This window comes from Archocentrus centrarchus, chromosome 8 (assembly GCF_007364275.1).
Source record: "Archocentrus centrarchus isolate MPI-CPG fArcCen1 chromosome 8, fArcCen1, whole genome shotgun sequence".
Lineage (NCBI taxonomy): Eukaryota > Metazoa > Chordata > Actinopteri > Cichliformes > Cichlidae > Archocentrus > Archocentrus centrarchus.
Genome location: NC_044353.1, coordinates 23481677 through 23507537, shown reverse-complemented (window position 1 = coordinate 23507537; position 25861 = coordinate 23481677). Strand labels below are relative to the sequence as shown.

Sequence of the window (25861 nt, the reverse complement as noted above, 5' to 3'; positions counted from 1 at the left end):
CATGTATGTATGTCTGTATGTACTTTAAAAAAAATTTTTTAAAAATCACATATTAGTCTCACTTTCTTACTCTCTGCAAGAAAACCTCTTCTCAGCTGATTTTACCTGAAAGATTTCCTTACTGCCCCAACTACAATTAAAAATAAATAATAAAAATGAATATGAGAAAAAAAACATGGAAATGAAAACAAGATGTGGATGATTTAAAATGGATTTTATTCATCTGGTCAAGTTGCCAAGGATAGTCACTTTATGAAATGAACATAGATAGTGTGCTGGCACAGATCTGAAAACATAAGAGAAAGAAAACCAATGTTATGACAACTTCTATGAAATGAATACATGACTTATAATCTAAACCTAAAAAAAAAATAAAAAGGTAGAACCTGAAACTAAACATCAAATGCACCAACTAACTTAAAGCAAATAAATACACCTCAATGATAAAAGGGATTTCTAGGGGAGAATTGCACTGAATCAAAAACAGAAGAGGGAAAAAAAAAAAAAAAAAAAAACTACCACGTACTAGTCTTAACGCATAAATACAAAAATCTGCATTTGCACTCCTCCACACACACACTTTTAATCATGTTACCATTTTTTCCTCACCACTGTTTAACATTGTTTTACATCCATAATGGAATCTAATTTTAAAAAAGCAAAAACAAAACAAGCCCACACACATTTCTTGGAGGCAGTGATCTCAAAAATGACAGCCGAACCACAACAGCTGTTGCAGAGACAGCTAAGCAAAAATTCCCCACAGGTTTTGTAGTGATATCGACCTCATCGCAAGCAATTCCAAAGTCTTAATAGTGTGGAAAGGAGCAAAAAAATGAAGTTTGGCATTTTACATTCCTCCAGTTACACATGAAGGAGTCTCTAGACTGTGGGGTACATGAGGCCTGTTACAGTCTGGAATGATCCTTCATCAAAAAAACTGTTTATATGCCAAGACACAAACAGGGAATAATATAATAGGAAACAGACTCATGGTGACCTAAAGGATTTATTAATCCCAAGACAAACAGTTTCAGTTTCTATTCATTGTCATTCACTCATTCTCAATTCAAACATACATCTTACTTATGCTTTGCAGCAGGCTAGCTTATTCATAGCTTACAAAGGTTAACTTTTTACAAATCATTGTCAAAAAAAAAAAAAAAAAAATTCAGCATTCAGTATATATTAAATCATCGATTATCATTCTCACAAAGAGCTGTATCCAAGATAAACACGATAAAGCCCTCCTTCATGTTTCCAGGTTTATTTTTCAAGATAAGCTCAGACAACATTTCAATTCATCACATGTTGAAAATGAAAACACGAGTTACGAGGGGAAAAAGTCACATGAATTTCATTTTTCTTTTAGCTCTCAGAATGAATCATTTTGTCCAGCAAAAACATGGCAATGGTATAAAAAGAAAAAAAAAAAGACATCCAGATGTTTACAGCTGAAGTAGAGTTTCAGTGGAGTTCACAAACTATGTGGCACAAGCATTTCCTAGGTGTGGAAGTCCACTGACAATGACAGTAGTGCATCCCAGAGGGACCACCCACTATGGTATATTCAAACAGCAAAAACACCCCTGAATGGAATGAGTGGTAAGTGTGTGCCCTACATTCATTGGGAACAATGTTACCTGCTATTCATTTTCAGCTGAGATCTCCTATCAAAACTGAGGCCTTAGACACTTATCTCAGCAGAGTGGAAAGAGAGTGAGCCCTAGAAGTAGAAAAGGCAAATGCAAGCAGAACTGAGAAGGATGGGAACTATTTGTGCCCTAAGTACTGTTTTGCGGGCAAAGGCAGTGTGGTTGTCCCCTCTTTTTCTCACCTAAGAGTCGCAAAAATGACTCAGGCATGGCAGGGCAAGGCAAGGCATGAGGAGGCAAGGGAAAGAAAAGTTGTCATCCTGATAGAATCAGTTGCATTATGTTACAATCTAGGTAGATCAGGTAAAGCCAGAGATAAACTATTCTAAGCGCATTGGCTGAGTGAGTAGGTGATTGGCCCATTCTCTTGGCATGTAGTGTTGACTGGATTATCCTCAGGGTCCAGGCGGATAGCTGTCCAAAGTCAGTCATGTTGTTTTCTGTTATTCTACCTGAATAACAAACAATGTCAACTGCCACACTGGCCAAAATTAAGGAAAATAAGAAGTCGAGTTGGGAGTGGATTCCCTGAAAAGCACATCTGTCTGTCTTGGGTAAGTCTTTATTTGGGAGTGCCAAGCTTTTTGGGTGTTCCTGGTCGCTTTTGCCAAAAGCAGCCAGGGATGGTGAAGGCGTCAACACTCATGGACATGGTTTTGGACGGGATGACAGTGAACTGCTTGCGGTCTGAGCTGTACTTGTAAATGGACTCTACCATATCAAGAGTGATGACGCGGGGGCCAATGCCAGTTAGCCGCACCATCTCATCGGTTTCAGGGTTCATGGTGTAAACGGCCCTGAACTGGCAGCTGGAATCTCTGAACAGGATAAGAAAGTGATTGGCTGCGCTCTTCTCCATTTCCTGAAGAGGGAGATACAGAGAAAGTAAAAACCCATGTTAGGATGCCTGCAGATTGAGATTTCATTCATTCATTCATTGCAGGCCACACTGCAAAATGGATTTAATACACTTGGGTAGGATGCATGACACATGCAAGCTGTATGATAATACCAACTGATTTTTCCAATGCCACATTCTCCTTGGGGAGCTGGGGGTTGTATCACACAAAGGTTTTTCTGCCACAATTGAACTAGACTTGTTTCTTTGTTGCAATCCTAAACATTGTGTATTGTATATTTTACCTCCATCTTCAGTTTATTTTGTTTTGTTTTTACAAGTGCCAGCATCCAGATGATCTGCATATCATTGCATGCTGAATTCCTATTAGTTGATACGTAGGTCACGGCAGCAGTCACATTGTGAGATGATCATTCTAAATTTCTGACACTCTCAGAATTTTGTCCCATTCATTTGGAATTCTGTTACAACAGCCGTCTTGATCCTTTTTTAAAATGCAGCATAGTATCACCAATTTGAAAACACAACTTCACTGCAGTCCTTTCATGTTGGGCAGTTTTTGTCTGGGACGAGCCAAACTGCACAATGTATACACCTGGCTTTAACTGAGTTGCATAGCCTAGTTAGGGTGTATCTCTTTGTTGGACTCTGACACACCAGGATGGCTTACCTCAACAATCTTGTTTTTCTGTGGTTCATTGACCTTCCCAGCCAGGCAGCAGCGAGTGATAGCATTGTGAATGATGAACTTGTTGGACTTAAAGCTAGGCTCTTTGTACAGCTTTGGTCCTGCAAGACAACATTTCCAAATGTCATAAAGCAAACAAAATAATGCTCGCTGGAGTAATTTTGACAATATTTTTCTGTAGAAAATTTGACTGACCTGTGTATTCTGGGATTGAGGCTGGGGAGGAAATAGTAGAGCCAGTCTCCCAGTCCTTCTCTCCATTTTGTGGACCAATTCGTCCTGGTGACCTTCCCCGTGACCGGGCAGGAGAGTGTGAACGGCTAAAGAAATAAGAGGAACATCATCTTTTTAGCTCTTGAGCCTTTATGTATATGTTTTATGTTGTATGCTCCTTTGCACCTAATAACACTGACAACACAGCACCTGGAATCGGTGTCAATGAAACATGAACACACACATAGCTTAGCTTCACCTAACTATATCAATAATGATCAAAAATCAGTGTCCAGTTCTACTATATACAGAAAATTTTCTACATTTTGGTAAAGTTTCAGTTTAAATTCTGTGCTTCCCACTTTAAGCATTTAAGAAAAAAAAACTAAAATAAAATCAGGCCATTATCAATTTGCAGGTTACCTGGGAGACTTCCTGACAGTCATGCCTCCAGAGTCATTAGCCATGGAGGACAGGTTCACAGATGAGTGGGAGTATACCTTGTTGAGTTTAGTGCCTACACGTAGGAAACGGGGAAATATTATACATGTGAGTGTAGGAAAGGGGAATACAAACATTCTGAATTTCAGTGGTTAATATCAGAACTATTTACCCATGAAACCTTTGACAGGGCTCTGAGAGAGGACAGAGTCATCTCTGAACATAGTCTTGGGTCTCTGTTTCTTGACGCCACGCACTGTAGTGGGTTTCTGTCTTAGCACCTTGTCCAAATCTTCCATGATCTTCAGCTGTTGCCTCCTCTCATACTCTTGTTTAGTGAAGTCTCCTCTGCGCTGAGGAGTCCCGTCTGCTGGTGGAGTTTGTGAAGATGGAGGGGTGCCTGGGGTTTGCGGTCTGTCCTCACTTTTATTGCCCCAGCCTTCAATGATCATCCACTGGGGCTTGCTACAAGTGAAGAGAGGATGTAACAACATTATAAGACACAGCATAACAAGACCCATCACCAATGGAGATATCCTTCCACCATTAATGAAAATATAAAAGAAATTTAGAAGTTTGGAAGACATTACAGGCCCACTTCCTAACAGAAAACTAAGAATTATGGTGTTACAATTTAATTCATTAAACACAGAACAATTATGAGCTGCTTAAAATCTTGACATCAATGATGTTCAAACTTTACAAAACTGATTAAACTAAAAGATGAATTATGGTTATGAATGCAGATATTTTAACAGAAATGGGTCTCACTTTAATTCCTTTTCTTTTTCTTGCTCAAGTTTGCGTCTTTTCATCTCTTCTGTTCTCTTTTGCTGTTTCTCAAGCAAAGCTGCTCTTCGCTGTGCCATCTCATCCTCCGGTCGATCCTTGTCATCCTAGCAATAAAGACAAAAAAAAAAACAAAAAAACAAAAACAAAAGACATGAATGTACACACTTTACAACAGCACATTTTCTACATACTGTGATAATCTGTGTCAGTCACCAACCTTGAAAAAGAAACCAAGACCTGCTTTATTCTCTGCCTCTGTCCGGTCACTTGAGTCAGAGAACGCATCAGGCAATTGGTCATCGTCCTCCTCACCACCTCCTCCCAAGGCAGACAGTGAGATCTCTATCAGGCTGCTGCGTTTGCCATTCAGCATCCCTGCAGGGACATCACTCTCAAAGGAGCATTCAGATGGGGCACCAGAGCTATAGCCTCCCCCTAGAAACCCTTCCTTCTTAGTCAGAGGGCTATGTGAGGACCCCACCACAAGATCCATGCTAAATATACTTTGTCCATCATTGGACCCTACTTCTGACAGGGCATCCTCTGCAGCAGGACCTGGAGTTGGGGTAGGAGTTGGTATTGGGGTAAGCGTAGGTGTTGGCACAGGAGTTGGTCCCGATGAGCGCAGCTCATCTAGACTACCAGAGTCACCAATGGAGAATGAGGATGACGTCTGTACTTGAGATTGCCAGGGATTTACACGACGTAGATGGGGGATGCGGTCTACATTTTGAGGTGGGGTGAGAACCCTCGACAAGATGGGGACCTTGGCATCTGAGGGACGACTGTGTTTTGGGCTTTTAGGAGGTACAGACTGGGCTCTTCGATGGACATGAGGAGATTTTGGAGGATTGGTGTGGTTTGCCATTTTGCGGGATGGAGACGGAGAGGAAGAGGCAGAATTTAAATCTCGAGTGGTTTCTCGTGACAGGCGTGCAGGTGGAGGGGCTGAAGTGGAGGTTTTAGGGCTGGCTGGAATAACCCAAGATTTCTTATTGGAAGATGAAGATTTATTCTTCATTAACTGATTCTGCTGCTCAGTTAGCCTCTGCATGTCACTTTGCAGGGAGCTAAGAGCTGCAGTTAGCTTGGACACTGCATTGTTATAGTCCCCTAAAGGAGCTACCATTTTCTCAGCAGGTGTTCCATGGTACTTCTCCCCAGGTGTACCTGCCTTTTCTTTGGACTGAATGACCTGCTTGTTGAGTCCAAGTCCTCTTTTAACAGTACCCTCATCTTCCACTGAGGGGTGATCTAGTTCCTGTTGATCTTCCATTTCAATTCGAGCTAGCCGTTCTTCCAGTGTCAAGCGAGAGAGGTCTTCTTCAGTGGATGAGGTACTCACCTGCCCATCCTCTCCATTCCCCTCACCTTCATCCTCACGATGCTCTTTCTTTAACTGCAAAAAGGCACTCTTCCCTAGTCTCTGCCTGTGCTTTGCAAAAATTGCTTCAATGCGTTTTTTCTGAGCTTCAATAGCTTTGCGCTTTTCTTCAAGACGAACCCCCAACTCAGACATCTCATTATTCAGCTGTGGGCTTTTGATGGGGCTTTCTTCAGACTTCTGTGCCCATGTGGTCATCTGAGGAGAAGATAGATCACTAGATTTTGGAGAATCAGTAATCTGCCTCTTTTTCCGTTCTGCAAAGCTGGTCATCTTCACACCACTGTCAGGCCCCTCCTTACCACCTCTAACAGCAGCAGCAGCAGCAGGTGTTGATGGAGTGGAATGGGCTTTAGGCAGGTCTTCTGATGCATCTGAATCCACACTGCCATCTCTCAAAACTGAGTCATCATCGCGTGAGCATTCAGAGGTGTTTCTGGTGCGTATGGGTTCACTGGACTCTCCTGTTGGCCGGTACATCATTCCTGAGCGTGTTGGTGCAGAGCAGCTGATAGGTGCTAAGTTGCTGTTATATCGAGAACTAGCAGGATCATCAGGAGAGTGGAGGTAGAAGCCATCAGGAGCCCCATCAGGGTGTAAACGAGGCTCCATTTTGCTTTCATTGTGAATAATTTGAAGAGCCTCTTCAATTGTGGGCAGCTCTCCTGTTTCACTTGTCCCAAGGCCATTTTCCTCTGCCAACCTAGGAATAGTGGGAGTCTGGGTGGCCCAAGATGCTCTCTGTGGACCGTTAGGTCCAGGGGACTTGCTAAGCAAATGACTTAGGTCTTCAGGAGGGGTATAGGGTACCCTTGCCATAGTTTGGCCAGCTGGGTTCAGCTGATCTGAGCTCACAGAGCGGGTTATAACAGGGTTGCCCATCACAATGTCTACGTCGCTGTCCAGCCCAAAAGGAATGCTGAATGATACTGCTGACAAAGGTCGACTAAAAACAAAGAAACAAAGAAACAAACATGAACACAATAAAAGCAAACAAAAGACAATGCTTAAAATGGTTCAGAATATTAAGGTCCTACCTCAAAGGTTTCTTGCTCCATGTCTTTTCCAGCTCCTTCTATATGAGACATTGAGGTAGACTGAGTCAAGATCCTGAGTACAATGGGACATACGCAGACATGTAAAGGCATGCAAACAACACAGGGATGCACACAAACCAACACACAAAATGAAAGGGAAAACATTTACAAAAATTTCAAAAACCCATCCAAATAAATATCCACCCAAATAGGAAACAAGACTATCAAACTGCACAAAACAACTAAAAGACAAACATGGATTGAAGGAAATAGGTGAATCCATTGTAAATGATTATGTAGCTTGATGTAATGATGGCTGGGCATAGTCTTCATCCTACCTGATGCAGGAGAGGAAATGGGGAGGAAAGGCTTCTTGAATATAGAGGGCGAGGTACTGCAAAGTTACAAATATTTCACTTCAAATGAGTGCATTGTCTAAATAGTATGCCTTTAGACTAAAATCATACCAGAAAGCTTTTGTGTACCTGTTATCACTCAAACTGCTTGGTGTAACTGGTGTAGATTCATCTAACAGAAGAAAACCCACAAACAGACTATGTAAAACATATTAAAAAAAAAACAAACAAGGAAAACAGTCTCAATGTTAAGATTGAACAATATTTACAAAGTATTACAATCAGTGAAACTTACTCAATGTATCTATTGGCTGAACAAATTCTGGTCTTTGTACTTCAAACCAGCTAAGCAGTTCTGACAGGAAGCTCAGCAAGTTAATCTGAACGAATCACAGAAAATAAAATCGGGCATTAAGATGATAACACAGTATTTGTGTTAATCTATCATTTGTTCACCAATGATCAGGACTGTGAAAGTACCTGAAGTTCCTGTGGTGTGTACAGCATGTCCTCTAGTGCCAAGTGACAGCAGCTCTTTAGACAGCTGTCACAAAACTCACGGATGAACTGCAGGTTGTACAGGCTGTCTGCTACACACATGGAATCCTTCATGCAAACATCTGACAGAGAGATAAACTGTCATAAATAACTTAAGTTCTAAATTCAATTTTTAAATATTCTGTTACAATATTTGTTGGTACCTTCAAGTCTCAGCAGGCCAGGGCAATAGTAATGTATGACAGCAGCTAACAGCACATCCACTGGACAGGTCTTAACTTCATTCACTACTGGAAAGGTGGGTTTTAGTTTGGACTGAATTTTATCCTTCCTGTAGCGGAGCTTTTAAAAAAAAAAAAAAAAAAAAAAAAAAAAAATTCAAACACAGACCTGTGATTATAACTGTAATTTTATAAATTTGAAATATTAGTTCATGCCATCATCATCAACCCTTATCCAAGGTTTTCCAAACATGGGTGAATGCTCCTAAGTGTGCACACACGGTGATACACAACAAAGGTAATTACAGAATGAAAAGCAACAAAGAGAGCAAATAAAAGGTCATGCTAAAGTTATGTGAAAAGGAGAGAGCAAAAGTGGACCAATGGGAGATGCAGAGGGAGTGACTGAACTGGAGCAGACAGAAGAAAGTTTTTTTTCAGGAGAAAGTGGGTCAAGTGACGGTCTCAGGAGGCAGAATGAAAGAAAGAGACTCAATCTCAGAAAGAGAGAAAATGTTTCAGGTACAACTATAGTATACAGACAAAACAGCCCACTGTGGGAAGGGGCCAGTGGATTAGAGGCATTTCTGTTAATCTCCATAAACACATACAGACTCTGTCACACACTTGAGGAACGACTTGTACACGGGAGTTTCAGAGGCCTGCTTGAAAAAAAAAAAAAAGACCACAATTCATGCACCACACGTGTCCACAAAGAACGTCTTTAGAACCATTGTCACTGCCCCAAACAATCACATTTTTGATGTTAAGTGCATTTTAATGCTTATTAGGATGTGATGCACAATGCATTTTCACACCACATTTGGGAAAAACAAACAAACCTGACCATCAGATATTTGCTGATAATTTTGATGAAGACACTGGAGGGATGGAGGGACAAGGGGAGGAAGCAGAGGAAAGGAGGGAACTTACAGGAACAAGTTTCCAGTACCAGCGAGTAGGACACTGTCAGATAAAAGGGTGGGGGGTGGGCAGGAAATAAAGAAAGAGGAAAACAGGGAACGGAGAACAGGAGCACAAGGAGACATATTAAGCCTAGAGTTGAAGAACTAGACAAGGAACAGAAACAGTTGCGACTACTTTCCTTGCTCTGCCAAGCCTAACAAGCATTGGTTGATATATTAAAACAAGGACGCAGTGGTCATTGCTTTTTCAAGAAGATTGTCTTTTCATTTCAAGAAAGTAATCAGGATAGGCAGCAACCCCAAAAATCTGAGCTTAGCATATGGAGGTCTTTTTTTGTTCCCCAACAGGGTGATTTTTCTAAATATTAATATGGCTTCAGGGAGCAGGAAGGATTTTTCTCACTGGATGAAGTCTGATATTTTTCATGTAAACTCGTTTTTTTAAATACACAAATAGGTTTAAAAATAACACACAGAGCAGGAGACAAATCACTGGGTTTTAAAATTTTTTAAGATTCAAATTTATTTTTATTAATTGGCCTATATTAAATGTTTGCACGATGATAGCTGTACTCTTCATCCATGTGCAGCAGCAACAAAAAAAACCAATTAATCTACAGTGGAGGAAATAATTGTTTGATCCCTGCTGAATTTGTAAGTTTGCTCACTTACAAAGAAAGAAATTAGCAGTCTCAAGTTTTTATAGTTTCATTTTAATGAAGAGAGAATATAAAAAAAATCCCGAGAAAAATAAATAAAAAACACACTGTATAAAAGTTATAAACTGATTTGCATGTCATGAATGAATAAATATTTGACCCCGGACAATTCAGCCAGAATTCTGATTCCCACAGATTGGCTATGTGACCATGTGGTGCAAAGATTACAATCAATCAATCAGTTACAGATACTCCTGATCTCAACTCGTTATGTGCATAAAGCACACATGTCCACGGAATTAGTTTGTTCCATTCCAACCTCTCCGCCACTATGGGCAAGACCAAAAGAGCTGTCATCTGGCTGACATCTGGGACAAGATTGTGATGTGCACAAGACTGGAATGAGCTACAAGAACATCAGCAAGAAGCTTGGTGAGAAGCACTTGCACTGTCTTAGTTTGCCAGAGAACATCTAGATGATTCAGAGAAGGCACGGGAGTTGTTAATTATAATGTGCTTTTTTTCTGGATTTTTGGCTGCTATTCTGTCTTGCTCCATTAAAATGAAACTATCATAAAATTAAGAGATGTTCATTTCTTTATAAGTGAGCAAACTTACAAATTCAGCAGCGGATCAAATCATTAGTTCCCCCACTGTATTCATTCTACAATTTATAGCACATACTGGTAATGGATATCAAATTTTTGAGGTGTGAATTTTTTGTTTTCAAACTTCAGGTGCTTTGTGGAGATGGAAGTTTTTTCTGCTTCTTAGAGACCTCATCCACTTTCACTGCTACTTTTAAAAAGGTGTGAACAGAGCACCTGTGATTGATTATGGAAGCTCAGCCACGCTCAAACTGATTGTGGACTAGTGCTACAAAACCTGTCCAGACTGTTGTGCCAAGCTACACCTAACTCTGCCTGATTTGCAACAGAAACTGAGGTCATTAAATTGCAAAAACTTGCTGGCTACACCCATGTATACACCCAGTTTCCAAAAAAAAAAACAAACAAACAAAAAATACAAAGACCCACCCTGAGTACATAATCCCACCAAGATTATGTGTGCCAACACACTGATATTTAATGCAATACTCACTGATGGTTGAACAGGTTGGGGCTCTGTAATGATCTCAGACGAGTCATTCTGGGCTCCTTCAGTACGTTCTCTCAGCTTCCGGTTCAACTGAGACCGTGGTAAAAAGACAAAATCATTTCAGTGCATGGGTCAATAATTTGTATTGAGTGTTCACACAGTCACACAAACAATTTTTTTTTTAAACCCTGCAGTTTAGAGAATTATAGCTCATCAGTTCTGAAGCTGAAGTCACTAGGTCATCTACAACTCAATGCTCAGGTAAACTTTGAACAAAGACTATCCTCTGAAAGAAAACAAAAGGTCTGTTCCTGAAAACAGACATTGTTTTTCTCTGGCTTGCTCCTTACCTCATTAACCCAATGAAGCAGAGCATCTTCCCAGCTAGCTGCTTTTCCCAGGAGCTCAGCAGAACCACATGTCTTCACCGCAGTCACTGTCTCCATAGCTCCCACTGCCATCAAGGCATCTATCACTGCCAGATGAGCGCTCTTCACCCAGTCACATGGGAGGGGAAAAAAGGAAGTGGGACAATGAGCCAGGCAGCTTTAATCAATTACAGTTAATACAATAATGCTGGACATGTCTCTAGCATGGCAGTTCTTAAAGCAAAATACATTTGCCACGTCTGTTTGCTGCATCATTACCAGTATTTACCCACAACATCCTCCAGAGGTCACTAGAAGCCAGCTATGAATCAGCAGAAACTAACAACAGCTCTCAACAAGCAAGCACACGGCATCAGTAGATGTGGGTGAACTTTGGACTCATGTTTATACCCTCATTAAATCATTAAAGAGGCACTGGACCTGTAGCAGGAGAACACATGGTTTTCAGTACAGCCATAAACTCAGCTGCTTTTCCTTTGTTTGCTTTCTTTGAGCTATTTCCCTTTCCCTTTTGCACAGTGAAATATTTCTGTGACTCATGTCTAAGAGACTGCAGGACAAAATGAGGTGTTGTAACTAGATCACCAGGAAGCTTAACAAAGAACACCATTCTCTTTAACAGGTGCTTGTGACTGAATGTATTTTTGTCAGACATAATGGTTATAAAACCTACTCTGATTTTTCCCACCCAAATACAATCAAGCAAAAGCATTTCTACTCAAACATATTTATCCATCGCAAATATTTTAAATTACTCATACTTAAGGAGACCATTATAGAGCACTTGCTAATAGCTGGAGCACATTAACAGTGTTCTTTCTTATAGGCAAAGCCTGTTAAAATGCACCAGCAACATTATCAGCTCAGCCAGAGTGAACCTTTTAACTCTATAAACCTGTTAACTTATTAGAAGTTGTGCTCTATTTATATCCTCCAGCACAAACATAGCAAAGTAAACAGTACAACACTACTGTATGCATTTAACCTTGTTATTGATGCAAATGATAATAGTTTAACTATTTTAAATTTATGTTATTCATACAAGCAGAATGCAAATATATATTTTTTTGGGGGGGGGGGGGGTATCCACAATATATCATGAATTCCTGTCTTCAATTTCTCCCCCACTTAACCATTTTTTGCAGTTATTAAGATTAGGGATCTGCCAAGTGGCTATATTTATAATTGTATCAGTACAATTTTTAAAAACAAACGGCCAATAAATTGGTTCAATTTAAAAATGTGCCACTCTGGCTCTGATGCAGTCACTTTTTTCCACTCTGTCGACTGTCACCACTATGAGCGAGTAATGTACTGCCAGCAGCACTATTAGACTGCTAGCATGTAATAATCTAAACACTTGTAAACAAATGTAAACAGTGTATTATTCTTTATTAATCTTGTTTATTTGTAAATTTTTTATCTGCCATTCAACAGTATAGTTGGGCCCCAATCTCCCACTATTGGGCAACTGCAACAAGTGCCTTGTTACAATAATTAAGTCAGGCCAGCAGAGAAAGGCAGATTGAAAACACACTGTGGGGCCATTCCTTCAAAATCTAGTCAACAATTTTGATCTTAATCTGTGCAAATCAGTGCCTGCTTCCTTTCACTGCTTACAAATTCACCTTCAGAGGACAGGGACCCTTATTCAAAGTCTTGTATAGCTCCAGATGGGGAGCACTGGCGGTCCAGCTGTGTGCATGTCTGCCTACTGATCCCTGATGTAAATTGCTGACCTGGACACATACAGTGCCGGGGCCGGCAGGCAGGGTGGGGATGCCAGCAAAAGCTTGCCAGATAATATTGGGCAAAGCTCTCTGGATGTGCTGCAGTCTGTCTCTGTGAGCAGTGTGGCCCTGAGTGACCTGCCCTCCAAACACTGTTGGCAGCACTAGGGTTACTGCTTGTGTGTTCTAGCACAATACAGGGACTGTAGGACTGAGAAACATGAAAGAAAGAAATATTCCCATAACCAGCCAAAAGCATGGAGATTCAGTGTACAATTACTTGGCACTGATAATTCTGAATGCATAGGAATTGGAATAAATTCAAAATGTGATTATAATAAGATCTTTTACAAGATTCTGTAGTCCAAAATGCATAATCTTAGGAAACGTAAGATTTTGTTTTACCTGTGAATGGTTCTGTGTAACGCAAGCAAAAGCAGCCCACAACATTAAACATCAATTACATTATTTCATGCAAGTTACATTACTTGCCATTATTTGGATACATGGAATATATTTTTTTAATTATTAATACTGGGATATTGATCAACGATTTGGTTCACTGTTTTCTGACAACCACTAAATTTGCTGTGCTTTAAGATTTCAAATGAAAACAAAACGATAACATTTTGCACTGCAGCCACCCAGTGTGTAATCAAGGTTTGGAGCCATTACCACAGTGTGAAAAGAGAATGACAGAGAAAAAAGAAGAAAAGAAGAAAAGAAAAGAAAAAGAAAGAAGAGAAACGCATGACAGACCCAGTGAGAGTAGCTGACTCTTTATGCTATACAGTAATTACTGAGAGAGCAGAGGGTAATTCATGGCAAAAAAATGCAGTATGAAGGAAATAAAGGAGGGGGGATGTTAGGGATGTCCCACTGCAAACCCAGGAGAGCTCACTAAGCTAAATCACAAGTCTCCCTAATGAGAGGACCAACTCAAACGCATAGCACTGAGTCTGCCAGATCACCATAACAACCAACCAGCTGACCCACAATGCATCTCAGTACAAGCCTGACTGCAGCACTGCTCTCTGCTCTTGGCTTAATCCTAGCTCTCCACTCCAAAAAACATCCAGGCCCCCTCAAACCAATGTGAAACAGAGAGGAAAAATTAATACCCCATAAATTAACCCTATAAACATGACATTTTATGGCGTTATTTGGCAAATCTGTTTGCATATCCATATAAGCAACTCAGATAAACAAAGAATGCAAAAGGCATCTTGTTAAGCATTAAGTGAGATTATGATGAGGGAAAAATCTGATTATGTCTGAGATATGACTTAACCCCATTCCCTACCCTGCTTGGTGCCTCCCGATGGGGAGAAAAACAGAGGATCAGACAAGCCTGGGGCCCAGCAAGGGATTTTAGAAAGGTTATAATATGGACATTGATATGTATGCAAACTGCATACTTAGGCAAAATCAAATGTCATTTAGTATAACTGTATAATGTATAACATAACTGTTTTATTACTACATATTATTTTCCAATCAGCCTCAAAGCAGGACAATTGTGTAAGATGATGGTTAGTGTTTCTGATAGTCTACTATATCTAACTTCAGTTAAGAGCTGACTGATGCTCACAGGACCAGAAACCTGCCAATGCAGCACTATGATTTAAGACAAAGTGTCACTGCCATCCAAAACCAACAGGAGAAGAGGAAGAGGGTTAGCTGCATTATGGCTGCATGGCTTACTTTAGCACTGTAGGAACCAACATTTAATCCCATCTCTGTAGCAATCAATAAATTATTATGAAAATAATTGTTACAGAAACAAATTTAACCAATTTGTGTGCTATAGGGAGGCAGGTTAGGTGCCTGGTGAGTCAGTGGTCATCTCTGGCATGTCATGCAATAGTGGATGATTGCACTCAGTCTGCATGGCAGATTATTGCTAATCTTCAAAGATCTTTATCCCCAATCTGAGGAGTGATGGGGGCTGGGTCACCATCAGAAGTGGTGGACCAGAAGAGCAGTTACCAGTAGGACACATACATCAAGTAATGGGGTGGAGGCAGCAGGAGGATCTGAACCTTATTTCAAAGAGGTCTAATATTTTTCTTTTAGGATGCCCCCAGCCAGTATAGACACTTGGGTACCAGTACACCACTGGACTCTGGAACAGTGAAGGGAAATTTTAATGCTTCAGTTACCAAAAGAAAAAAAAAAAAAAAAAAACCCAAACAACTCAAAATCTTGCCCAAAGTCTTCCTAGAAGAGTGGAAGCTGTTATAGCTGCAAAGAGAGTTCAACTCCATATTAATGCCTATGGATTTAGAATGGGATGTCATGAAAGCTCCTGTGTAGGTGTAATGTATAGGTAGCCATTATGTTTCTAAGTTATTAATGCAGAAAATATGTACTTAATTACTTAACCAGCATAAAAAAACAAAAAATAATATCTTTATTGTTTCCTAAAATTATATGTTTTACTTTAGACTGGATGCAAATTACATACAGTTCAGAAACAAACGGGAGTCACAACTTTGACTATTTACTGTCTTCCTAAATATATATATATTTTTTTTTTCAATCTGTTAACTTAGTCATGTCAAAGTCTAAAAACAGGGAAACACAGCAAATCCAGCATCATTTTATGCAGAGGAGAATCATTACTAACTTACAGTTTTGTATGAATTAGGTTTGCTTTTTGCCCTGCTTTGATCATAGTACCAACATTGTAGATTACAGGCATCAGGTCAGCGAGGCTCTACTCCAATGCTGATTGCATGAAACCAAGCCAGTACCCAGTGTATCTTTGCGGTTTATGATGAACCTAAATCACTGGATTTACACATTAGCCAATTTTCACAATGATTAGCACACGGCAATAATATGAAGCTGTGTGATTTATCAATAACAGCCTAAAAAGTTATTAACAGTTGATGGCTATGTAGATTAACTGGCAGCAGTGTGCAATCAGCTATAAGCATGACTCAACATACTTTTAAATACATGCACCATGTTATCCATCTTGTCTGACACAAATATGTGAAGCTTTGATATACAACAGTCCTGCAGCAGATTGCTGCTGCAAAGCCGTTTACTGGCCAAGACCCACATTGATGCTCCATCCTTCTAATGCTGCAGCATGACCCACTTTCTTTGCTTGACACACTGTAGCTGCAGTGCCAGTCAGTAGCAGACAAGCCCAAAGAGCAGCCAAACAGCGACTGGAAGGCTCACACCAAAGCAGCAAACAGCAAATGCAGTATTAACGGTAACAGCCAAAACACGTATTTAATGATTAGGCTTTACAGCTAAGATGTACCGCTGCCCGACCTGGAAACCTCATTCAGAGCTAAGATACACGGCAGGCAAGGAGAGACATTTGTGTGCTCAGAAACTACAGCAACATCATATATGAAAGAGACCTGTGTCATTACGCCATTATTGCTGGATCTACTAATCCCAGTAGAAATTTTAACTGTAGTCATTACAAGTGAAAAAAACATTTGTAATTTCAGGAATTTTGACATTAAATTCCTTTTTGTTCCTTGGTGTGAATCACACATTTATTGGTGCAGGTGATACCTGTCAGAAATCCTGCAAGAGCTAGCATGTAAGGTTTATAAAAGAAAGTCCTGCACCAATCTGATATGACAACCATGTGATCTCACAGTCAGCGCAAGTGGAGCATGTATCTGGTTCTAAGTTTAAGTTAAGGAAAAAACAGTATTCACATTAACTGGGTCAGATTTTATTACTGCATCTATACAACCACATAACATCTAAATTTAATATCATCAGGTTCTGATCATAATGGTCACTCAAATCCTGCGTGTTTTGCTAAAAAAAAAAAAAAAAAGAAACAGATGCATCAACCCCCTTTCAACTATTCATCAGCAGATGTCTGCCCTTTGGTCAGCAGACAGCAGCAGTGAAGCACCAGCATTCCCCTATTAACGCAATTTTCCTCATTAATGCTTGTAGTCCCTTCTTAGCTTTCAAAAACAGCATGTGCGTACATGAGCCTAGAGGGCTGGGAATTTTCATTGTATGTAATGCTGTGAAAAGGATGATATCTGTATAAAGGAAATATTATAAGAATACCATCTTAAATGGAAGGCTGCTGTGTCAGCTGAGGCAATGAAAGATATACAATCACCTGTAAAAAAAAAATCATCTTATTTCAGACTATATTTTTTGTAAAAAATATTAGTCACATGCAGGTTGTCAGATTGAAGGACATGTGACCACTTTATGTTTGAACAAGAACTAAGCAAGCAGGAAGAAAGAAAGCGAGAAGGAAATGTATTGTCAAGAGTAAGAGGATAAACAGTTTCTCTTGATTAACTCACCAAGCCAGCCCAGAGTATTCTCTCACCACACAGCATCTAATGTTTCATCAGAACTGTTTAGCTATTATTCTGATCTAGACCATCTATTGTATCTAGATTATCTCTCCCTCTCACACACCCTTAAAGTATTATCGCTTATGTCACTATGACTGCTCTAGTGCTAGCAGCTGTATTCAGTCATGCTCTGGGATTGAGCTTCAGCAGCATAGGAGGATTGGGGGCAGGGCTGAATGAGTGGGGGTCTTTTTGATGCCCTTTAATCCCTAAATCAAAGCGCAGCATGCCCCAATATCAGAAACCAAGTGACTTGAACCCTTCTGCTTTTCTACAGACTCTGTGTAGCAGAAACTGGTCTGACAGGAGGGATTCAGTCCCTGGGGTATAGACATAAGCCTTCCACCACCCAACCCCAAACGGTACCATGATTTTACCATTTTGATGGGTTTATGTCGGAGGTCATCATCAGTCACTGCTGTGTCCTGATCTTTGGCGACATGCCTCTCCGAGTTAGAAGCTGCAGCAGGGTGACATTGTCTTTGCTGTGCTTCAGTTGCAGTACCACCCTGTAATATACTGTAGGTGCGACAGTAGAGCTCTGAGGACTGCAGAGGCGTGTTACTGGGGGTTTAAGGTGCTCCTGTTCATACTGGTCACAGTAGAAGGGTCACGCAGCTCTGCAGGGACATTTTCTACCAAGAGAAGGAAAAAAAGATACAGAGTTAAAAAGAAAATTTCTAATGGGGCTACTACAGAAGTGTGCAAACAATATTGCCAGTGCATACAAAGCATATTAAAAAAACAAACAAAACATGGCATTATCCATTGGTTAGTGAAGTCCTCTCGTGAACCCTCGAGCTCAGTGTTTTGTCATTGCATCTTACCTTTTCAAACCAGATATAAAAGATCTGACAATGAAACTGAGGACTTGCCAGTCACACAGTAAAGCATACACTAACAAAATTCACTTTTCAGAGCTGGAAGCTGCATTCGACTTTTATGTACAGTCTAGAGAGACATGTCCGTCATTATGATTTGCCTAATTTCATCATTACAATGATTATCAGAAGCGTGTTCTCTTGCAGCTGCAGGAACAGTGCCAGGTTCAGTGGCAGATTAACCTAGCTGGTTTCTATACCACACGAGTGGTGACTCGTGTGGTATACAAACCATAAAAGCGCCAAACAAAACTGCAGTTCTTCAAATGTCCAGTTGCAGCTGCTCTCAATGTGAGTCAAACCCCATAGACCTCCATGTTAAAATGTAAGACTACAAACCACAAACAAACATGTTTAAAGCTTCTGAGACAGATTGCTTTAGTCTATAGCTACTTGTGATGTTCACAGCACTGGGGTGGATGTTTTTTTTTTCTTGTTCAACATTCAGCTGCTCTGGCATCTTGTTCTGTTTTTCACTTGCCAAAAATAGCATCCAATTTACACAACAAAATGGATTCTGGATGCACCTTGCTAAATAAGCAAGATACTAGCTGGGACTATATAAAATGTAACGTAGTCATATTTATAGTGCTTTTCTAGTCTTACTGACCACTCAACACTTTAACTACAAGCCCCAATTAACCATGTGTTAATAGTGTTTTATTTTATACACTTTATCTATTGCTTATCCTAGACCAATTTAGCATAACCAATTAACCTAACATGCATGTCTCTGGAGTTTGGCAGTAAGCCAGAATACTCAGAGGAACCCATACACGCACAGGAGAACATGGAACACACAAAAGGCCCCAGCCAGGGTTCAAACCAGGAATCTTTTTTGCTGCGAGGCAACAGTGCTAACTGCTCCACCATTGTGCGCCCATAAATCTCTCCAGCTATACCCTCTCATCCAATGAATCATTGGTTTAAAAATATTATAAAAAATAAATAAGATGGCATACCCAAAATACCAAACCTGAGGCTTCAACACAAATGAGTGATCGGCATCATGATGGCTGTGTGTCTTTTATATGTTAATCCTAAAACACACACACACTTAACACACACCCCTTTAAAACTGGTTTCTTTGCATCCTGATTAAACCAGCAGCAAACCTAGCAGCCAGTGTCTGTGTGCAATCAATGTGAATATGTGACTTGCTGTTTTAAAGGGGCTGGGGGGGGGGGGGGGGGGGGGTGACTAGCTCAAATACAAGCAGGAAAAAGAAAGGAAAAACTTTACTGTGTGTTTATGAGAGCCGTAGACTATGCCTAACAGGGGACAAAGGATTATTACAAGGAGGTGTCACTAAACTGCTGTATCATTATATAATCAGTAATACATCCACTGACATCAATGTCGAAACAAAACAGCCTCCTTTAGTCAATGCCTTGTTCCCTTTGTCTCACCCAATGATGACTATAGTTGTCAGACAATATAGTCAGTCATGCAACATGGTTTGTGTTGCTGTAAATACTAACTGCTGTGCCTACTTTAGTGCTATAAAAACAGTCCTGCATTATTTCATTGTATATCAAAGAAAAAAGTCCCCTGCAAATTGTAGAAGAGAAAAAAAAATGAACCCAGAAGGCAAAGCAGGATGCAAATGCCACAACTCAGTGAGATGGGAAAGATCGATAAAACAATGATTTCCCTAGACACAGTCTGTCCATGAATGATGACTTTATGCGTCAGATATCAGAAACAAAGTGGCTAGAAAATTGAGGCCGTAAATTGTTACACAGGTGTCCAAAACTATGCACATGCACAACGAAAATAGCAACAATAATTTAGTGAAGTACACACCCCAATTTAAAAACTAAAATTAATACAAGGTAACAAAAGGCATGTCCAACTGGAAACCTTGTAACCAAGCCTCATATTGTGATGCCACTATTACATTAACATCAGTGCCCCACAGGAAAATATTTAGATTAAAAACATGTGCTTGGTTGTTGGCATAAAACTGGAGCAACGACCTCTCTGTCACTTTACAGTTCATGGGGTCAGTGCTTATCGACTGGTCTGAGTAAGAAGGTAAAAGTCAAATGTGGTGCAAAGTTTCTAAACATATTATCATAGTTGGTGAGCTGGAAGATTACTTTTAGGAAGAGTAATTCAAGCAATTAATGATTTTGACTAAGAGGCTTAATCCTCATCCCCAGATCAGCACAATATTTTAGTGATGAGCTATAAGCATTTTTTTTTTAAACTTATTAAAACTGCACTGCCATCAAAAGGAATAGTGGAATTTATAGAGCTTGTCACTGTGGTTGAAGTCAGTTCATCTGTATTAGCTACAAGCTGTACTGACCTGTATTGTTTGACAGCCTGCTGATAACAGGAACCATGTGTCCCCTCTGCTTCATTGACTGATTGAGCTAGCATGCTGGTCATCTCACAGGCATACCACACTTGTCTGACAGTAATCAGACACAAAGCAACACAAACTCATACAATGCTGGCTTGGTGGAAAATCAAGGCAGATTTGAACCAAGCAATGAAAACGTTAGACAAGACCTCAACACCCAACAATTCTCACTTTACACTGGCGCGTAATCATTAAGGTTATCACAGTAACAGTGAATATCACCTTCTGGATATAATTATCTAAATGTTTAGGTTGCTTACTGGAGCCCTGCTGGAACTCTGGCAGACATTAACTAATTTAAAAGAGCTCAGATATGCAGCTGTCTATTGCGTGAAGGAAGCTCAAATGATGAAATTTATCCGTGCATCTTCAGACAATAAATAAAGCCTATCAAAAATACTATTTTTACATCATAAGTAACTCAGCATTAAATGTGTTAGAATAATGCAATTGGTTTTTAGCTTTTAAAATCTTCCTGGAAAAATGACACAATAAACATCATCATGTGGTGAAAGAATCAAACACAGATGATTATATGCTTTCATTTTTAGAACAAAGCAGGTACTGTGTTGCTGCCCCAAAACCTAGCAGTGGTGAGAGGGGCAATGATAACATGCTACCCTACACGTGACCCCTAGTTCTAAGTGAAACGCTAATGCCACCATCAATAATAAACTATAGCTTAGGAGAGATTATCATTAAACTTTTCTTAATGTTACACTGTTTTATTGCATTACTATTGTAAAAAGCACACTTGAGGCACTTCACGTGGCTTCGCAGGTCCACTCACCGTCAAGTGGCCACCTCTACAAACCCTGTACATCCTATCACATGGGCAGCAAATCTAAACCGCATTAAAGGGCCAGTGTACAGGGCAGCATATTCTAGAGAGAGAAAGTCTCAATTATACTTGGGATGTTTGGCATCTAACAGTACAATGCTGAAAGACTGGATCAGTATCCTGCTTTCAGAAGTGTCCCCAATGGAACCAGATGTGTCTGTACTGTTGTAAAGCTTGCTCGGACCTTTGAGATCGACTTTTCTTGCTGTATCAATTTATTGTGAAACATACTTAGTAACTCTGTCAATGGGTTTGCCATGAAAAGTTTTATATATAGTGAACAGGAATCCCAACCGTCTGAGTAAACATTAAAACCAAGTCAACATCCTCCTCAGGTCCTTCTCCCTTGTTGATTCACCATGGTTACATTGATTGAGTAATCACTCGAACGGGATTTCAGTATGGTCTAGTAATTTTGTAGCTACATGAAGGTTATTTAGGCTGGGGCATAGTGCGTTTTCCTAGGTAGGATTTCAGTTATTCAGAGATGGATAATAAATACACAGAACTCACATTAGCAATGATCAGAAGGAAGCCTCAACAACAGAATGCACACGTGTCATGCCCTTGAACTTGTCACTGTATAAGAGCAAGCCTTAACAGGTAAATCAAGAGTTTCTTGTCCCACTCCAGCTTGAGTCATACTCATAATCTGGCAGCTTATTTCCCACCACAACGTCAAGGCTAAATCATAAATTACATTTGTGTCCAACCATTTTTTTTTCACCCTGTATGGAAAATATTAGACATAAATAACAAGTCCTACATTACAAAAGGAGCCCAAGACTCTCAAATACAAAAATACTCTCACTGGTGTATGTATACACCAATGTATACACACATATATTTGCAGAGTACTGTATAGTAGAAAAAATAAAATTTCACATTGTTAACTTCTTAACATCCACCAAAAAAAACACTTAGGACTAGGGTTAGATTGCATTTTAGCCAGTTTCAAAACAATTTTCAGAAACTAGAAAATATTTAGCTTTCAAATTAACACTCAGGCATTTTGGCCTTACAGTTCTTCTATTATAACATTTCCATTTGGAATCAAAGGGTAAAGTTCCATGTAAAGGGCAAATGTGACTAGAACCCCATCCGGGTCACCAGTAATGGTGGACGTTAAAAAGTAAACGCTGATGGCCAAATATCACAGGGCAGAGCAGAGCATGTTGAAAGTGTGAATATTGTGAGTTGTCTATGACTACAGGTGCTTTCCTAGTTAAAACATGCAATCCCATGTTTCCTTGGCTAAAGGAGAGGGGAAAATGATCCTGGCAGCTCTATATTTTAGCATGTGAAGTTTTTTTTTAACCAGGAAGTGAAAAACAGTGCTGACCACTGAGCCAATATGTTGCATATTGCCAGAATGAAGTCTATCTTTCCACCTGATTTGTTTAGACATGATAATAAACGGTTATCTTAAAATGCTTCTGAAGATGGTTAACTTAACACTGGGGGTTTGCTTGGGGTAAAAGTGAAACTATCTTGTAGGGAGCTTCATTCTGGACATTGTACTACCATCTTTAAAACATTTGTTATGCAGACACAAATATGATTTCATAAGCTGATTATCATTACCACTGATACTGATTTTAGGCTAGATTATTTATGTATGCATTTATTAATCTTATATCAATAAGTGTTTGCTGGTTTCCATAAATGGTTAGCCCTTAGCCTTATTCAAATAATCTAGCTAAACATGAGCAAAGACGTACACACTGCTACATCATCCATGGGAAATTCTATTTTTGATGGCAGAGATTGGGATTAAAAATGTCATCTATTGTTATCTATAGAATAACTGACCTAAAAAGGCTGAACACCAGACGACAGCCAAGCACAGCCAGACTATCTGTTGTTCTAATGAGCCAGGCTTCTAGTGAGGGACAAGATGATGTCATCCTGACCTCACAGAAAAATTAGCAGGGCTACGGAGTTGATTACAAGAAAACTTCCACATCATAACAGTGTTTGTCCTTACATTCCTTAGCTTGGCATTGAGTGACTTTGACCATAGGGTGTGGTTGAGGTGCTTAACAGAGTACACACAGGCTGCAGCCTGGAGTCCCAAACCTGGGGCCTGCCTGAAACAGTAAGCAACTCATGTTGCTACAGTAAAATCTCCTCACTCTTATTTGAGACCAAAATTAGTAAAGTCTGTATTTAAAAACCCTTAACCTTTAACACCAGGCCATCACAAGAATGTATGTTCTTTGTTTTAGTACACGTACCCACAATATATTTGAGAAAAAGAGAAAAAAAAAGCGACACATCATTACACTATTATGTGTAGGAAACTTCTGAGTAAAATAAAACGTTTGAAAACAACCAAGACTTTTTTCTTTACAAGGCTCGTCGGGTGTCTGCTGCACAAGGTCTAATCTTCGCCAGTTAGTGCTGAAACAAAGAGACATGTTATCACCTCAGGGTCAAACCTGACGATTTGCCTCAAGAAAATAAGCCAAAACAAAGTCTTATGATAGGCTACGTGTTAAGTACAGAAAACAAATTCTGTTTATGTTGTGGGTTGTGTTTTGTAATATAAAGCTTTTCCCAGATGCTTTTTCAATTTTGCTGATTAAGGATAGGCAAAGAAAACCCCTGATAATATGGCATAAGTGCACAATGAGCTATGGCCTGCTTTTGATCCAAATTACATGCAGCAGAAACCAGTGTTCACTGTGGGTAATGGGGGTTGTCATCATCACTACGAGAAAGAAGGATATACTGGAAAAACATACGCCCCATGTGCCCTGTCTGTGTAACCGGATTAAAAACATCCCCAGCAGCTACTGTAGCCTGCAATTTCTGACTGAAGCCTGGCAGCTAGAAATGCGACAAAATGGGCTAGCGTGATAAGGCCTATAGGAGGAGGCCGTTTCTCCGACACACATACCTCTAAATGTGCCCACCCATTGAGTGAGGACAAATGACATGTGTCAAAAAACGCATACAGTGCATTGCTCCTCTTTTCATATGCGCCTCTTTGTGCTGAAAATCGCTGAACTACACACAGTGCAGTTCCCCTACATGTATATTGTTTTTCGCTCCACTGCTGAACATCATATAAACACAGTTAGTCAACAAATGATTTTAATAAAACCTCTGTACATAACAGTCAGGCCTGCCGTGTGAACTAAAACCTACCTGTGCTGCCATAGGACTTTGCCAACAGCCATCCAACACTTGCGCATATTTTTGATTTAGTGCAGTCATACAAATCCAATGGCTTTATGTCTGGGACAACAAAAGTCTTCCTCATGGTAGGAGAGTCCACCATAGCGAGTCTGTAAAAATGGGAAGCGGCGCTGGCAAAAAAAAAAAAAAGGATACAAGACAGATAAAAATATTCACGCGGTCATTCTTAGAGCAGACAATTCCATACGTCCGGGGCCAGGAACACGGATGTGGTTCAGGATTTTGTCAGGAAACATCCACTCCGGAGCTGCTTCCAAACCACCTAAGACCCTTTACTCGAAGGTTTCGAAGGCGAAGTCCCTGCTTAATTTTGCCTTATGAAGCCCCGGCCCGCTGGGCTGTTATAAACCGGACTATTCCCCTCGCTTTTGCCCTTCTTCGTCCGCATTGCCGTGCTGTCAGCTCGCTGTACGCAGCTCTACTTTCGTCCTACCGTTGACTGACTACCAGGTGCTCCACAGTGGAATCGCTCTCCCACCCCACTGTCCAATAGAAAATGAGCTTGAACAACAGGGGCGGGACATCCATGTGAACGCTACAGCAGGTAGAGGTGTGGCGATGCTTTTGCTACAGGTGCATCTGCTTGCACACGAGCGGGTGGATGAAAAGGCACCTTTTGAGTGGGAAAGTCAAACAGCTAATGACCTTGGAAAACTGCCGCGTCATCAGGTAGATTTAATACAGTATTTATTTTTTTATATGTATATGCCAACACTAAAATCTATAAGTACACTATCAAATTCAGAATCACTACGAATAAATGGCCCGACTATAATCAGAGAAAAGTAGGTCCACAGAGTTTTATTTAATTTTACATAAATACACAAACATAGTGGCCTTCTATCTCAGAACCTTACCCTACCTTTAATTTCCTTATTTCTGGCTTTTATGTGAAACTAATTTCATTAGTCATAAACCGTGTCTCGTTGATGACCAGATATAAAGCAGGGAAATGCGTAAAAAAATAAATCAAAATGTTTTTTTTCCAAATCTGTCCCGAACATTTAGGTCTATATTATAGTCAAACATTTAGAAAACAATGGAACCAATCCAATACATATGAGGTACCTTAAAATAGGAAAGGCATACCCATTAACTTTTTTTTGGTACTCCCCTGAATTTCCCATTAACATACAAAAGTCATAAAAGTTTAGAAAAAATATTTCAAGCTCTACCGCTCATATCAAGTCCTCATCAGTTAACCATCGACTTACAAAGAGCTGCAGCGGTGTAAAATATCCGTAGATCCATCTA

At 40.0% G+C, this 25861-nt stretch overlaps 1 protein-coding gene across 1 annotated transcript; it reads right to left on the bottom strand.

Moving 5' to 3' along the window:
* Positions 1-199: 199 nt before the first annotated feature.
* On the bottom strand, positions 200-25030 carry camsap3 (calmodulin regulated spectrin-associated protein family, member 3). Its single transcript, XM_030735259.1, is given in 23 exon segments — positions 200-2517; positions 3185-3303; positions 3398-3522; positions 3839-3932; positions 4029-4321; positions 4628-4752; positions 4866-6978; positions 7070-7095; positions 7097-7139; positions 7404-7463; positions 7555-7597; positions 7721-7805; positions 7906-8045; positions 8127-8265; positions 9078-9110; positions 10831-10917; positions 11178-11318; positions 17688-17752; positions 17755-17795; positions 17797-17866; positions 17869-17922; positions 17925-17945; positions 24557-25030. Coding segments are annotated over 23 exon segments (4350 nt in total). The 5' UTR covers positions 24690-25030; the 3' UTR covers positions 200-2217.
* Positions 25031-25861: the final 831 nt, after the last annotated feature.